Source organism: Priapulus caudatus, unplaced genomic scaffold (assembly GCF_000485595.1).
Source record: "Priapulus caudatus unplaced genomic scaffold, Priapulus_caudatus-5.0.1 Scaffold333, whole genome shotgun sequence".
NCBI classification, from domain to species: Eukaryota; Metazoa; Priapulida; class Priapulimorpha; order Priapulimorphida; family Priapulidae; genus Priapulus; species Priapulus caudatus.
In genome coordinates, this window is record NW_014577394.1 from 114,392 (window position 1) to 131,299 (window position 16,908).

Here is a 16,908-nt window from a genome sequence, read left to right on the forward strand (position 1 = left end):
GAAACATTATTGTCATTAAGATATATGTAGTACTAGTATTATATTTCGTATTTATTTAGCATTATATTTTATTGAAACGTTTCAAGTGCCTGTGCACTGCTCCTTCGCTACCCTGTACCAGAACTACGAGAGTGCTGACGATGTTCCACTGATACGCCCGAAACGCCGATAGACTGCGTACCACCATCTGGCGGTGGCGTTTGCAAGTTAATTTACGACGCTAAACCACAACCTGATGTTGACGGTGACAGTGTTCTATTTTCTCTGGTGTATGCGCAGAAGAAACTCGGAAACTCAGAAACTCAGAAACTCGGAAACTCAGAAACTCGTAAACTCAGAAACTCAGAAACTCGGAAACTCAGAAACTCAGAAACTCGTAAACTCGGATACTCAAAAAGTCGGATGTCGCTTCAGGGCTTCCATATAACACAGTCTTACTAATTTACTACATATTGCAAATTGTTTCAATCAAATGTTTCTATCAGTGACCAGGAAGTCCGCCATGTTTGTTTATTGTAACCGTTTCGATGGTTAATATATGGGCGTGCGTGATTGGTCTATGGTGGTGACGTCACACTGACGTACACTGACGTCACGCGAACCTTCGATGGCATGGAAACATCCATGTATGCATATAGGGCACATCCATAATACATCATTCGAGCAAACCAAAATAGCGCAGCGCGTATGGCGCCGGACGTTTCTTCTTGAGGTGGTGGGTTCGAATCCCATCTGTTTATTATTTTTATTTTTCTATTTTTCTATCTTTATCCATTTAACTATTTTGTGTTAGTGTTAGTGTTAGTATTAGTGTTAATTAAATTAAATTAGGGTTAGGGTTAGGGTTAGGGTTAGGGTTAGGGTTAGGGTTAGGGTTAGGGTTAGGGTTAGGGACTGATCTCTATAATATAATCGATTATATTATAGAGATCAGTGACATAACCTGATGCAAAAACCTTAACCCTACCCTTAACCCTAACCCTAACCCTAACCCTAACCCTAACCCTAACCCTAACTCGGTTATGTGCGTGACGTAGCCATCAGCAGCTAGGCTGTATGCATTCAACTTTACTTCGGAGATAGCCGAGTTCGTGCGTGACGTACACTGACGTCACGCGAACCTTCGATGGCATGGAAACATATGCCGACCGTGCAAAAGTATTTAAAACAAGAGAACAAATGCCATACGCCATTTGTAAATGTTTTGACACTTTTGTTTTGCTTCACGATCGGTAGATAATTAATGTTTTTGACGTGTTTTTCAAGAAAAACACATGATATTACTCATTAATATAAAATATAATATCACTATAATTGTAATTCTTAGTCTAAATGTGTTATTTTCATCTTAATATTAAAGGTACGAGAGGGTCTGGGCTCTCGTAATGTTAAGAGGATATTTGTGAGGATTTTTCGTTTTCGTAACATTACGATGTTTCTTTCAACGGTTAACGAGTGGAAGTTAATGTTAAGACTAATGTTAAGACTAATTTTGTATCTGACAACGAGCCCCCGATGGGCACGCAAAACAGGTGCCAAACTCCACGACAGATGGCGCTCTCGCTCATTGGCTCAATCTACTGTCAAGAGCATGTGGTCCTGAGCATAGTCCTGAGCAAGGCCTATAGAGGCTATAGATAAACACCTATAGATAAACTATAGATAGGTGTTTATCTATAGGCCTTAGTCCTGAGTGTGCGAAGGCAAGGGGGGGGGCGCTGCATGCAGTTTGAACAGTTTGCATGCAGTTGCCGGTGCTTGGCTGTGTGTGCGACCCTTGGACGCAACACGCGGCTGGGGAAACCACGGTTGGTTTGCTGGTCAGGGTACACAGCAAACTGCATGCGTGCCCCCCTCCCCACACTCAGGATAGTAGATTGAGCCCATCAGCGAGAGCGCCATCTGACGTGGAGTTTGGGTACACAGCTGCCACGCCGCTCTAGTGCTGCACGCAAAACCTACAGATGCCTGTTAAAAGCAGATGGGGTCGTTGTCGTATCAGGTACGTATCTAATATATATTTGAGTTCGTATGTATCTATGTATGTATGTATCTTCCCTATAGGCGGCCAAACCGCCCAAGCAATCTGGATGCAATTTTCACAGGGCCATCTCTTATTTTGGCAGGTTTTTTTCAGCTACGAACACTCCCCGGGTATTTTTTGGTGAGTTTGACGGTTTGACAGGTTTTTTTTTCACGGCCCGTCAATTCGTCAAACCACACAATGTCAGCACTCACTGTACAGTGCTGCCACACACAGAAAAATCGATGACTATTTCTTGCCCTCACTTCATCAGCTGTTGGTATTGTGAAACCGAAACCAATACTAAAACAGAGCACAGCCAGGACCAGTTCAGAGGTTACGACTGCATTGTTTATCAAGAGGCTTTCAAATGAAAACGGCAACCCATTCGTACATCCTGTTATAATAACTTTTTCTCATTTACACCATATTACTATTATGTTCCAGGGGTTCTAAGTTGGGTTGTGCTGTCATATAAATGTCATACGTAACACTTTTTTCCCCATGCTAAATTGTAAATATTGATATTCTGTGCAATGTTATTGTCGATTATTGTCAATGTACCTATTGTGTCCGATTATTAGTAGTATGAATTAGTAGCACGATTTTACCCAGCGCAGCGGGTACCCGCAGCTAGTATTTAATATTTGACTTATATTCATGAATCGCCTTGCTATATCGTACTGTGTATTCCCTTCTTCAACCGCCACCTTAACCATCACTACCAGAAGCCATCCTCTGCCAGTGCCCAGATTACTCTCCTTTGTTTTCTCAGTGTCTTCGTAGTGGCGTTTAATAGCCCTTTCTCCACCGCTCATTTCTTATTTGCCGTCAACTTCGTATTCCGCGAGCAACCCTCTCTCGGCCGGTCTCTCTCTGGCTCACTTTCTCATGTTTCGCTCCCACTCTTTGTCGGTTCAACGCGTTGTCGGCATCGTTGTTGTTCTGCTTTCCCCCGAGGAATAGTAATCGCTGCGTGGAGGCGTACACCGTAGCCACTTAGCGACCGCCGCAGCAGCAGTGCGGGCCCGCCGATGCTGCTGCTGCTGCTGCTGCTGCTGCTGCGGCGGCGGCGGCGGCGGCGGCGTGCTCTGCCGCTGCGTGCACGGCGCTGATTGCTAGCAGACGCCCGCGAGGAAAACCAGTTGCGCGGCGGCACTGATCGAGCAGAGCGCACAGCGAGCCGGTCGCGCACGCACGCACGTCCGTCCGTCCGTCCGTCCGTCCGTCCGTTCCCCTCGTCTGTGCGTGAGTGTGACGCCGCCGTGTGAGTGCGCGCGTTGACTGGAGTCGTCACCCCGTGTCCCACACCGACATCGTTGATTTCGTTGACTGGCGAGAACGTTGGCGATACGCGATGAAGATGAGCCGGCACTGGATGGTTCTACTCGCTCTGATGGTGAGTTCGTTGGATGTCCTCGTTACGCTGTGTGTGTGTGTGTGTGTGTGTGTGTGTGTGTGTGTGCGTGCGTGCGTGCGTGCGTGCGTGCGTGCGTGCGTGCGTGTGCGTGCGCGTGTGTGCGTGTGTGTGCGTGCGCGCGCGCGTGTGTGTCTCGTTGGCGCGTGCATGGGCACTTGGGCCGCTTCAATAATAAAATAATTGTAAATAAACACAAGTTGCATTTACTACCCTTATCGGCTAATGAGTCCACGTAAATGTCGTTCAAATGCTCATCTGTAACACACAGTCTTACCGCGCGCACGCACGCCACTGCACAAACTGACAGAAAGATATCGTTCTTCTATCAGTGGCCTATGTGCGGTGAAATTGCGCGTCACCGAGGGGAATTTGAACGGCTTTTACGGGAAATCATTACTAATAATAGGCGATAGAGAGTAGATATACACATGACAACTTGAGTACTAAATACAATTCGTGTTTATTTACTGTTATTTTATTATTGAAACGGCCGAAGTACTTGGGGCGCGCCTGATTTTCATCGTCGTCCTTAATTCCAAGCTCGTATGTATATGCCTACTGTTGATGCGGCGCGCATCACATGTTGGTTTTACGCTTGAAGTTTCATCAGAGAGAACGTGGATGAAGAGTGAGAGCGGGAGCGAGCCGGAAGTGGTTGGGGACAGAGAAAATAAGAGGCGAAAGTATGGGGGACTATGGCAGGGGACACGCGGGTAGATAGTGCATGTCGCGAGGGGGGGGGAGAACAGAGATGTAAGCATTAGAAGGCGGGAGGAACTGGGGGGGGGAGCATGACGAGTAGAGACATTGGATGGAGACGCCAAGGAGAGATGGTCAGGAACACAGCATGCGGATAAAGATATTCGAGGGCGAGAGCACTGGAGAGATAGTGGAGGAAGCAGGCTGACGACAGCGGGCAAGAGCAAGAGTAGCTAATGGGGGTGGGGGCACAAGCAGTGACATTATAGGGCAAGATCAAGGGGAGCTAATGGTAGACACAGACAGAGACATTAAATGGCAATGTCAGGAGTAGCTAATGGAAGACACAGACAGAGACATGAGACGACAAAGGCGAGGGCGGAGGGGCGGGTGACTCAAGTACGTATGAGTATTAGATCACAAGAGCAAAGATGAGATGATGGGGGGGGGGACCTTTAGCCGTCGCTCCACAGACGGCCTGTTTTAATTCACTAACGAAAACGCACGATCAATGTACCGTCTGGATGCCCTCTGACATGCAACACTGAAATTTTGTCTGACGTCATTTCGGGATGTCGTATAGTGCGCTGCGATGTGATGTCCCAACGTACGGCTCCCGTATCACACATCAAGGCGGGATGCGAAATTGTTTTTCTCACTTGAGTTCCGGACCCACCATAGATAGTGTTTTGTAATATATGGTTCGTATATATATGGTTGGATTATAGTTAGTGTTAGGTTTCGGTTACGGTTTAGTGTTAGGGTTAGGTTAGGGATAGGTGGTATTCATTTTACATTGTTGCTTCGAGGAAGTCGAGTGAATGGAGTGCGCTGATTGGCTGTGGTCCGGAACTCAAGTGGGAAAAAAAATTTCGCAGGCGGGATGTCATACCATATTCAAGGCTGCCATGTGGTATTCACACATATAGGTTGTTATAATTCCTAACTTATCTTCGGATATCGTAATCGCGTACATCATGTTGGGATGTCTTATTACATCTAGGCATGATCATTACCGTACTTATTCGCTCTATGAGAATAAATATCTCTATGCGAATATATATCTTTCTATGAGAATATATCTCTCTCTCTCTATGAGAATATATCTCTCTATGATAATAAATATCTTCATGATCTAATATATAGCTGATATGTCGTAACGTTGGGATTTTGTTTATCGCGACACGTTTCGTTAGTATATTTTTATATCAAGCGTAACGTACGTTGGGATGCCGTATCACACGTAATACGTAGTACGCGAGTGATGATTGTAATAATTATAATAGCGTAACGTGAGTGATAACGATAACCAAGCTACTGTAACGCACCGTGCATGATAACCTGCAACGATAAGGCTCGCATAGCGCATCCACTTGATCTCGTTAGTGCCTCCTCCCTCTGCTTCCGATACGCAATGCAGGCCAGGCTGATTAATGCGTGCCCTTATTATAACGTGAACCTATGCAGGAGCGAGCTCCTGTGAGCGCGTGTTGTAATAGCAGTGAGCATTCTCGGTATGCACGCATGCACTGTATATACATGCTCTGTATAGGTAGTGAGTGCTCGTGATGTGATGACGGTGTGTCAGCGTTGCATGTAAGATCGCTTCGCCGGGTTGAGGCCGTCGCTGCTGCTGCGGCTGCTGCTGCTGCTGCTGCTGGTGGTGGTGCTGCTGCTGCTGCGGCTGCTGCTGCTGCGGCTGCTGTTGCTGCTGCTGCTGGGGGTAGTGCTGCTGCTGCTGCTGCTGGTGCTGCTGCTGCTGCTGCGGCGGCTGCTGTTGCTGCTGCTGGGGGTGGTGCTGCTGGTGCTGCTGCTGCTGGTGCTGCTGCTGCAGCGGCGGCTGGTGGTGGTGGTGCTGCTGCTGCTGCTGGTGGTGGTGGTGGTGCTACTGCTGGTGGTGGTGCTGCTGCTGCTGCTGCTGCTGCTGGTGGTGGTGGTGGTGGTGCTACTGCTGCTGCTGCTGCTGCTGCTGGGGGTGGTGGTGCTACTGCTGCTGCTGCTGCTGCTGCTGCTGCTGCTGCTGCTGCCACGTACTGCTGCTGTTGCTGCTGTTACTGCGGCTGCGGCTGCGGCTGCGGCTGTTGTTGTTGCTGGTGATGGTGCTGCTGCTGCTGCTGGTGGTGGTGGTGATGGTGGTGATGGTGGTGGTGGTGCTACTGCTGCTGCCACTGCTGCTGTTACTGCGGCTGCGTATGTTGCTGGGGCTGTTGATGGTGCTGCTGCTGCTGCTTCTAATGCTGCTGATGACGATGCTGATCATGATGCTGCTGCTGCTGGCTGCCCGCCGTCCATTAGCTGATTCTCATTAAGGCGTCTAAGCGGCGTGTCGCTCAAAGACCGATGCGTTTTACCAACATCGCTAATTAATTTGCCTGCGGGGGATGGTGTTGCACGCACCACTCGCGTCGTATTCAAGAATGTCGCCGCACGTCAGCACCGAGGGCGTCTTATAGCGGCGTATTAAAGCCAGCTGTGCCACTGCCTACCTCTCTACATTATGCCAGGTTTTATGCGAGAAAAAAACATTGGCTTTTTATAGAGGTTGTTCTCGCGTAACCTAACGCAGTTATCCCGCGCCGCTGCAGTTATCCACAGCCGATATAGACGCGCGATGATACTCTACGACGATGCAAATTTAAAATTCTATTTCCGCAGTTTGTTTGGGTACGCCGTTGATGAATTGGCAATTCGCGCGCGGGGATTTTACATGCCCCTTGGTTGGCGCGCACACACATAGGCCTACAGCCCCATACGCGCCTCTACCCCCCCCCCCAACGCGATTAGCCTTTCCCGCATCGTTTTGACGTCTAGCAACGTCGTTGCAAAATTCATGCGTTCACAAACGCACCGCCGACATTAATTATTTAATAAGATATTTTAACAATATATAACTGTAATGCTATAATGTTTTTGCTATGTCGTAGTAGTCGCGACTTATCCGTCACGCCGGGGGTTCCATTAAATTTCGTGGAAACGTTGCGGTGACTGCGGGATATAATAATGGAGGGCGGGAGGAAAAAGATGGATTATACCTTATTCATCGCGCAGAAATAAATCCAGCGATTCTTCCTGTGCGAGCGGGTTGAAATGAATAACGGTTCATCGCTTCATCGCTGTGAGTGTGAATATTGCATGGCACCGGGTGAATATACATACACACACACACACACACACACACACACACACACACACACGACACACACACACGACACACACACACACACACACAACACACACACATACACACCACAACACAAACACATACCACAACACACACACACACGCACACATATATATATATATATATACTACTATAATATATATATATATATACCACAAAGGATCTTTAATATGCTCTTGGATATATATATATACTACTCATACATAAATATATATATATATATATATTATAATATACTACATTGCCAACGCGACGACTATGGCTGATGACAGTATAATTACCCGTGAACAAGTCAGACAACGTATAGAAAGACTCAATAAAATTCGAATTTTTATCAGCGGCGAGTAATGCTATGCAGTTTTTCTTACGCGATCGTACGGCGTAAACGCATTTTGTTGTTCATGCGGCGGTCGTCGCGCTGTTGGGTGATTGTGCGACAGAGTAGTGGGCCGTAGTTAACGCTTCTATCGAACAAAGGCAAGATTCTCAATCAGTTCTGTTCGCGATGACGAGGTGGCGGCCCGAATCTCTGCGATGCGATATCCAGTCGTTTACGGGTCCAAGTTCAATTTGGCTTTAATTTGTTCTCGTTTTCCCCATATATATATATATAACTATACTATATGGCGGCGATGGTGTATGCCAGCAGAGCGGCCATTCAGGCATGGCGAGTCAAACGATCAGGGAAGCGCCCAGGAAATTAGAAATTTTAAACATGGCCGTAATACAGCCCTGCCTGTGTGAGTGTGAATACTGTGTGCTGCTGTGGGTGTGTGTGTGTGTGTGTGTGTGTGTTTGTGTGTGTGTGTGTGTTGTGTGTGCTGTTGTGTGTGTGTGTGTGTGTGTGTGTGTGTGTGTGTTGTGTGTGTGTGCTGTGCGTGTGTGTGTGTTTGTGCTGTGTGTGTGTGTGTGTGGGGTGTGTGTGTGTGTGAGTGCGTGCGTGCGTCGCGTGCGTGCGCTGCGGTGCGTGCGTGGCGCGCGTAGTGTGTCCTGTGTATGTCATCACGGGGACATTGTCGCTGATTTCCACAGAGTCCATGACACCGCAGTCTGGCATATACCTTAATCCAACTGTTATACCAGCGTTTAGGTAACGTATTTTAAGCATGTGGCCGTAAATTGATATGTGGCAGGGCCGACGCGAGGCTATTAATATAATATTTATAATTATGTCAGGCCGATAGCAATAAAGTAGGTTCATGGAGGAATCATGCGAAATTGTAGACTCTATACCAAAGGACTAATCATCCCGTACAACGTAACGGCAGTGCAGACAGCATTGGCAATTTTGGCCGGGTAATAATGTTATCGTATCGCTTGCAATGTCTACTAAAGCTCTCCGTGTTGACATTTGGCAACTGTTTCTGACAGGATTGTGATTTAAAGACCAGCGTAGTGGCAGAGGTTTACTAAACCTATAGAATTTAAACAGATGCTTTCTATATAGCTGCCAGAAGCCTCATAAGCGCGGGATTCCATGTGGCGCTTTAAGCAGACTAATAATATGCACACATGAGCCACCTGAAGCGGTCCATTGTGTCCTAACCCTTAGCACCGTGTATTCTCCGCGACGCGCCGCGCGAATTGCATCTTCGGCAGTAGTAACGCTTCGTCTAAGATTGCGCTATTTGTCGAAACGAGGCCTGTATAGGCTGACGAACCGATTAATATCCATTTCATCAGTACTCGGAATTTGTCTGCGTCTAACCCTAGGCCCGACTGGTTCGTCTGCATTTGTGAAGTCTGATGTCGGTTGATCCATTGAGTGCGTCCTTTCAAATAATTCTTCCTATATATATATATATATATATAGGGCCTATATGTATATATATATCATATCTGTACGGTTATATCACCGTTCGCATACAACTAACTATTTGTGTGAATAATAAATATATCCTTTTATAATCATTTTCGATATGCATTTTTATTCCTCGCTGGTTTGTGAGATGGACTTAGTGACGTATACTGATTTATTCGACGTGATTCTCATGGAGAAATTGAATATCATCCCACTAGCTGATCATATTCGAATTACGCAAATATCGGACTATATTCTCCTTTCTGACTCACAATTCATAAATATTGATTTTTTCTTAATTCAATTTTTGCTGAATTCTAAATTTGCCGACTGATTGTACGTATAAGTGTTTTGTAATATTAATCCTCCAGTTGTTGATTTACTTATCTAGACAAGTTTGTTAGTTTACAATCGTGGCAGATAGTTTGCGCTGTCTTTCGGAATAACAGTGCACATTGATTTATATTTATCCAATACACTATATCTATACGTCATCTAACCACTAACCCAAATCTTAACCATCTATCTTCGTACGGATAAACTAACGCTTTACTAATCGTCGCTGTTTCTCAAGTGCATCGACCTTCGCTGGCCATCTAAGATGCATTCTGCGACATCTCCTCAAAAGCGCGAAAATGCACTTAACGACGGGCGCATCGAATTGACATCTTATGAGAGCGCGCGCTAAATATAGCAGCATCTCGGCGGTCGCGCTTTTATTTCCGGCGAGAGTAAAAGATATTTTAATTTAAATCGCAGAGCCTTTGCTGTCCGGCGCATCGCGGCTCGTACATCTGGCCCGCGGCGGCTCGTCTGCACAAAAGCGCGGCGTCGCGAGGGAATCGATTGCGGCGAAAAGGTCGAAGATAAATTCGCCTGATTTGTCAAAACTGTCTTAATTGTTAATACGCGCGGTGCGAACCGCGGCCGACCGTTGACCATGCCCTAGCGTCGCAAATCTATGCTAAAGTACAGTACTCGCCGCGATGAGCTGACCGATCTATTATACCATATACGATCATCTGCAATTCGTAAGCCGTTACCATGCCTTCGCGGTTGCCGCGTGAGTTGGGTGGCGGATGCGTGTCATGTACTAGCAACGGAATCGAAGCGGTTCGTCGTCCGTGAAAACCACCTGCCATCAGATTAATGCACAACGTGCCTTTATAGCACGAGGTATATGCTACAGACACTCGCGAATTACCACATACGCACCGCCGACTGTCGGTGATTTCATTGCGACTGTGAGAAAGGATTAGAAGAAGAATAACGTCCCGAATGATGCGAACTGCATCCATAGTGTTATACAGCGGATCTACCTTACGGGCGTCCGCGTGTTTATTTATTCATTATTCACGCTAAGGTAGCTCGGCTGAAACTAGAGGGCCGTGGTCCAGTCTGTCATCAAGCTTTCCAGTCTAGGTTGCGCATAAACGCAGCATGTGTGATTCCAATTAATACGCGAGGATGTGCAACCAACAAAAACGGAGAAGCCAGCGCGTCTATGAGGCAATATAAACGGGGCAGGCGACAAACAGTGATGCGTACGTATATGTGCATGCGCGTGGTACACGCGGTTAAGTCTTGTTTCTGTGTGCGCTTCCTAATCGCACATCTACACTGATGCGAAGCGCTCAGTTTCTTTGTGAAACGTAATTCGTCACGAAATGCTTAACCAGGGCCCTATTGTGTGGTCATATTTTGTCTTCACATCATCTGTAAATTGGCCGTAAAAAGCCAGCGAGCGCACGCCGCGACGTCGACAAGACCTACTCGATGATCGTCGTGAAACATTGATGTAGGCCGCGTGACAACGAACAATGCCCGCCCACCCACAATGCGTTGACAATGACGACATCGTGTTGACAGAACTGCGTTGACAAATGACAAAAAGCACGCCGACGCGGACAATCAGACCGTGCCGCGGCGCGGCGCTGCAAATGTGATCGCCTACTGTTCACTTGTTTAACTAAGAACGTCATCCTCCTCAGTGCCTCGCGACGCGTCAGTCTGGCCGCTGACAGTTTTACTATATCGCGTAAAGCGGAAAAAAAACGCAAGCGCGTTCAGGGATGAAGGCATAGGAGACGTAGAGTTGGATATATGTTACGTGACGATCGGCCCATTTTTGACGGCGACTCGAAAATCAGAGCTAAATTTGATTACCGCTGGCTTTCTATGCGTTATAATCCACGGTAAATTATAATACCGAGAGGCTTTGCACAGCGAGTCTCGCTCTCTAGCTATAGCCACGGCTTTTCAGACTACCGTGTGAAAAGTAACAACGTCGTTAGCCAGCAGCGTAGGCCATCACGCGCGGCACACGCAAGCCGCCTCGCCGTGCGCTACTGCGCCATTACTGTCGCAGCGCACGGTAGTTAAATTCTAACCCGCTCTCCTTTCGCTTGCGCCCACGGAGCGATAATGGCACTGGCCGCTCGCGTGACCCGCAAATCGATCGCCTCGTCCATCTCCCTCCTACTAACAGACGAACAGTCGATCGTCGGCTCGCAGTGATAACACGCGATCGACAAGTTTTACTGCGGCCTGAGGTCACTTAACGGTGTTACTGCATTGTCGGCGGCGGTGGCCGGAGCGGGAGTGGAGGGGGCCGCCTAGCCTGCGGGCCAACAAGTACCAGAGACTCGTAAACGCGAGTAATTGCGGCTACTGCGAGAGAGAGGACGGTTTTACGAGTAAGAAAAGCGGCAGCAGCAGCTCATGTCATGGGGGCGCGTGCTGTCTCATGTGTGCCCGGCGCCGCGCGCGTGGCAGGAACAGTGACCCCCTCACATGCAACATGTGCTGTAGTCCGGAGGCGGAGGCAGAATCAGCAAAACTATTGCGCTGCTAGCGTCGCCATCTAATATTTTTTTATTGTTATTTATTTATTTAATTATTTATTTAATTTATTTATAACATATTACCGTATTTTTAACCTTTTTATGTCTGGCCTGATATCAAATAATGATGAAAGCAGCAGATTAGTATTATAGAGAATATCGTATAATTCTAGGAATATATGTATAATATATGTTGAGACTTGTCACTACGAAGTCACTGATTGCTATCAATTGAACTTAATTTGTGTTTGCGGCGGCGCATACGTGGGTGCGTGCGTAGCGTGCGTTGCATGTAGGTGTCTCTATATTGTGTATGATAATGACTGTGTCCGTTTGGTGGTGATTTAGTAGATAGAATGCCGTACAACTGAAACCATCGTATTACACTCCTCGCTGTTTTTTGCATTCACACGAGTGGTGATGTCACCTAGCTGCGGACGACGCCTGGCAACCCGTTCAGCGATTGCATTTGCAGATTTCGCCGAGAAGAAGTCGAAGAATAAGAGCTAGTGTCACAGTTGCACGTGGGCTCACAGACAGCCGTCTAGCACTTTAGGCACGCTATTCGATTTCATTAAAAATGGAAACTTCGCTCACAGACAGGCGGCTGGCGTTTGTGTGAGCCGGCAATTTGATATTGCTCATCGTTTTTCCGCGCAGTCAGCTCGAACGCGCCAGCAGCCAAATGCACTGCGCCACAACGAAAATTGCCGTCCGCAGGAAAAGCTAGACTAGTAAACAAGGCTAATCAGTTAAGGGGAGAGACGCAGAAAGCTAGGAGAAGAGAAACGTGAGCGAAGAGAGTAGAGAGAGAGAGAGAGAGAGAGAGAGAGAGAGAGAGGAAGAAGAGAGAAGAGAGAAAGGAGAAGAAGGCGAGAGGAGGAGAAATTTTGAAAAGCTCTGGTGATAATGGTCTCGCGGAGCGCTTCCGATGTCGCCGGTTTCTGCTACGATGCTCCCATGCTCGCCAGACCTTTCAATTCGGCTTAGGCGACCTCGCAGGAGAATGCGTTGTCACTAGGACTCTCAGCAAGGCCCTAGACGTGTTTATAGTATACTGAGACACGCCTGAAGCAGATGCCATGACGTCTCACGAGACACCGAGACACACGTAGTGCGACGCTACAAGTGCTTTTAACTGGACGGTGAGACAGCCCTGAACCATACCCTTTTTTCACATGACACATGTGATGAGGCATGAAGGGCCCCCGAGGAGTCCCCTGAGGAACATTAAAGAATAAGTATAAAACCGAAATAACGAGCATTACACTTATTGAGGGCCCCACGCAATTTGTCTGTCTTGCACACGTTGGAGACTAGTGTGTCTCACACATAGCTAGAAAATTAATATCACCTTAGGTCGCAAATTTTTTCTTTTTTAACGGAATTTCTAAACACAGGTAAATGCGCACACGGTTGGATGATAGAGAATAGGCGGTATAAGTGGAGAGGATAGATAGAGGAAGAGGGCGAGAGAGTGAGAGAGAGAAAGAGAAGAGAGAGAGGAGAGAGAGAAGAGAGAGAGAGAGAAGAGTGAGATAGGAGGAAGGGAAGAAGGAAGAAAGAAATAAAGAGAGGAGAGATGAAAGAGAGAGAAAGGGAGAAGAGAAAGAAAGCTAGAGAGGAGAGAAGTGAGCGAGAGTAGAGGAGGAAGAAGAGAAAGAATATATGAAAGAGAGACAAAAAAGAAAGAGAGAGAGAGAGAGAGAGAGTGAGAGGATGAGAGAGAGAGTGAGAGTGAGAGAGACTCAGAGAGGCGGATGAGAATGAAGAAAGAGATAAAGAGAGAAAGAGAGTAGAGAGAGAGAGAGAGAGAGAGAGAGAGAGAGACGGGGAGAGAGAGAGAGAGAGTAAGAAGAACAAGAGCGTGAGAAAAGAATCAAAGAGAACATAGACGAACCGAGGCCGAATGGTTTATAGCTCCGTTCGCGACAGCGCTATACGGCCCGACGCGCGATAAGAGATGTCAGATTCATTACTAATCTGGCGTTACGTGTTTCCGTAACTAACTTGTCAGAGCTCGCACCATGTCGGTACACCATCGCCTGTGTCTTAGATGCGTGGTCTTCTGCGGCGCCCGCAGCGCCGCGCTGTCCAAGTTGTTAGGCCCGTACCGCGCAGAGACACACTGAAGAAGAGAGATGAGGCAGAAATGCCCACATCGATGCCAAATGGATCTCAGCGAGAAGAGGCAGCAATTTGACTCGCATCATAATATCACGTTTGCGCCGCCTCCCCCGTCCCGAATTGTAAGTACAACGATTGGCGCATAGAGTTCGCTTAGCTTGCTCGGGCGGATGCATTTCTGTCTCGCGATATACCTCTTACACGAGCTGTACATTGAACGATGGTCGCATTTGACACGTTGCTGTACAACGCGTGTGCATGATAGCGTATGGTTAAATTGTGAGACGGCATGGTATATGGCAGTTGGCTACGTTTTTTGTACGTGTGTAGGCAGCAAATCGCGGGTTTTTTTTTTCCCCGGGCGTCTAATTCTTTGTGTTTGTTTATAACACCGACGAGGGGGAATATAAAATCGCGTTTGCAAGAAGAATGGACATAAAAATGTTGTTTGGTTGATCGCACGATTTGCAAAGCTGCCAGCGTGAACCTTGTGCATGCATAACACAGGCAGAAATGATCAAGTTGGATGCAAACCACGACCGTAGCAGTAGCAAAAGAAAGGCGATAGATATAAACAGCGCTTCATCTTCATCATACGATGCAACTCTTCCTCTCCTGCATCTCAATCTATATACATCCATATACAGTACATACTGAGGCGTCTTCCATAACAAACAGGGCTATCTAATGGGCTAGAGAAGAGCTTGCTAGACTGTAATGTATAGCACACTGTTGTAGAGTGCGAGCTCCAGCGATCACGCGAGCCGCAAATATAGAAAGTTTCTTCTCAAAAATGAACGCTCGAAGACAATGAACGAACTGGTCATGATAAATATGATGCGGCACACGCGATCTGACGCAGCAGACGAACGCAAAACCTCCATCAGACGGTCAAGCACGCCGTAGTTCTGAAAATTCACTCGAATAATTAATTAGTATAAGATGTTTTCATCTAACTCGCGACAAACACGTACGTCGGCTTTGTACGCTTTGATCGTGCCCGAGCTGCACTAGATAATGGTACGAGGATGGGCAGCTGTGCGCGGACGGTGACATCATAATGATGGCTTCAGCTCATCCCTCCGCTTCATCTTCGGCTGCCGTCGCAAGGACCATGAATGACTGCTAATATTTGCGATTAGTTGTCAACTTCTTTCATCCGCAACCAAAATGAATCCAACGAGTCGGATATATTAAATGGCGATGTTCATGCATCAGCGTCGTATAGATATAATTCATGTCGTTAATCATCGATCCGCAAAGTCGGCCGAGATAAAAGATGGCACGATATAACGAATAATAAGCTAGACGACTGATGTCAGGAGCAATGATTTGATTATCGTGAGATATATATAGAATATAGATATATGTATATATATAAGATATAGTATATATATATATAGATTAATAATATAACTGTTTGTGGACGCCGAATTCATTACGCTTTAAAAAATCTCTGTTTGTTTACAATATGTGAAATATTGTCGTGACTATAATTCGTTCAATTAATCTAAATTGAACATACAAGTCGCACATATAGAAAAGTATAGATAAGCAGATTGCCTCGCTCTAAGAGGAACTAAGAGATAGCTGTGTGGTCATGCTAGACAGCATTTTATTCCGGCAGTTTTGATGTGCGTGCATGTGCGCGTGTGGCGTGGTTGTGTATTGCTCTGTTTAGTTACACAACGCTAAAAAATCCGGCAATATCACTGTGCACATATAAATATTATATCATATATATATATATATATACGTATTACACTTAGCATTGTGAACTAGACTATACATAATTAATGATGCATAGTGTAAGAGATGGTGAAGTCGCTAATGCTTAACCCAATGGCTACGGCAAGGAAATTCGTGTGGAGCGTAACGAACAACAAATAATAATCATTGAGCCTGATGTAGATATTATATCGAAGAAATATCGTAACTAGTATTTTATTATACGCTTTCTAAGAGATTATGTTCCGTTCGATTCTGGTTAGGTATGCCGTTACTCACAGCTATATGACATGTACGTCAGATTTTGGGTATTCTGCGGCTCAGCGATCCAGCTGCAAAACACGCTCATGAAGCGGTGCCTCATGCAATCAAACGGTCTGTATATTACGGGCCGTTCTGTTCAAATTTCATCTTGTTTTGTTACAAAGTAGTCGTTTTCAATGTCAATCCATCGAGGGCGAGTTGAATAGGCAGCTCTTAATTTGTTAAAATCGTATATATTCGCCGGTTTTTTAGTTTTCGTTCATCGAAACTGGGCAATTGAAACATATAGACGTTCTTAAAGGCCTCCATTATTTTATATGCGTAGCTATTATGAGTATGTCGTCGTGTTATGAAGTCGGGAGTCTGGCAGAGAAACAATCGCACGTCTCATTTCAACTTGCTCGGCCGCGCTAGTATGCGGCAATAGACAGAGTAGAGGCGGCAGCGCCTCCTGCGGCGAAATAATATTGGTTGATTGAATCGAAATCAGTATCCTGGCTGCAGGCGAGCTTGTCTGCCCGGTGGCGCACTGTTGTCTAGAAGTAAGAGGCTTTACGTATAAAAATATTAACCGACTGCGCAAGATTTGATTGCGGGCGCCGTGTTATCGCGCACGAAGCGAATTTTTTAGAAGCTTTGTGCGTGGACGGACTTTCGCGAGTGATATATATCTGCAGTTGCGCAGCAGTGACACACGAACGCTGTCGGGTTTATGCGAAATGGAAAATCCGTCTTTATTTGCCGCAATTGCGGGCAGTTTGTAACGACTAGATTTGTGTCGAGCGCTAATCGCTAGTGTGTATTACTTAGAGTGACGAACAG

General features: G+C 46.6%; 1 protein-coding gene across 2 annotated transcripts in view; it reads left to right on the forward strand.

The window, feature by feature from the left end:
* Nucleotides 1-3,181: 3,181 nt before the first annotated feature.
* Nucleotides 3,182-16,908, forward strand: part of LOC106809173 (tumor necrosis factor receptor superfamily member 16-like) — a 67,795-nt gene continuing 54,068 nt past the window's right edge. For both annotated transcript variants that reach the window (XM_014812159.1, XM_014812160.1), the window contains exon 1: nucleotides 3,182-3,422. In XM_014812159.1, coding sequence (XP_014667645.1) covers nucleotides 3,381-3,422 — 42 coding nt within the window. In that variant the 5' untranslated portion in view covers nucleotides 3,182-3,380. The remainder of the gene's footprint in view (nucleotides 3,423-16,908) is intronic.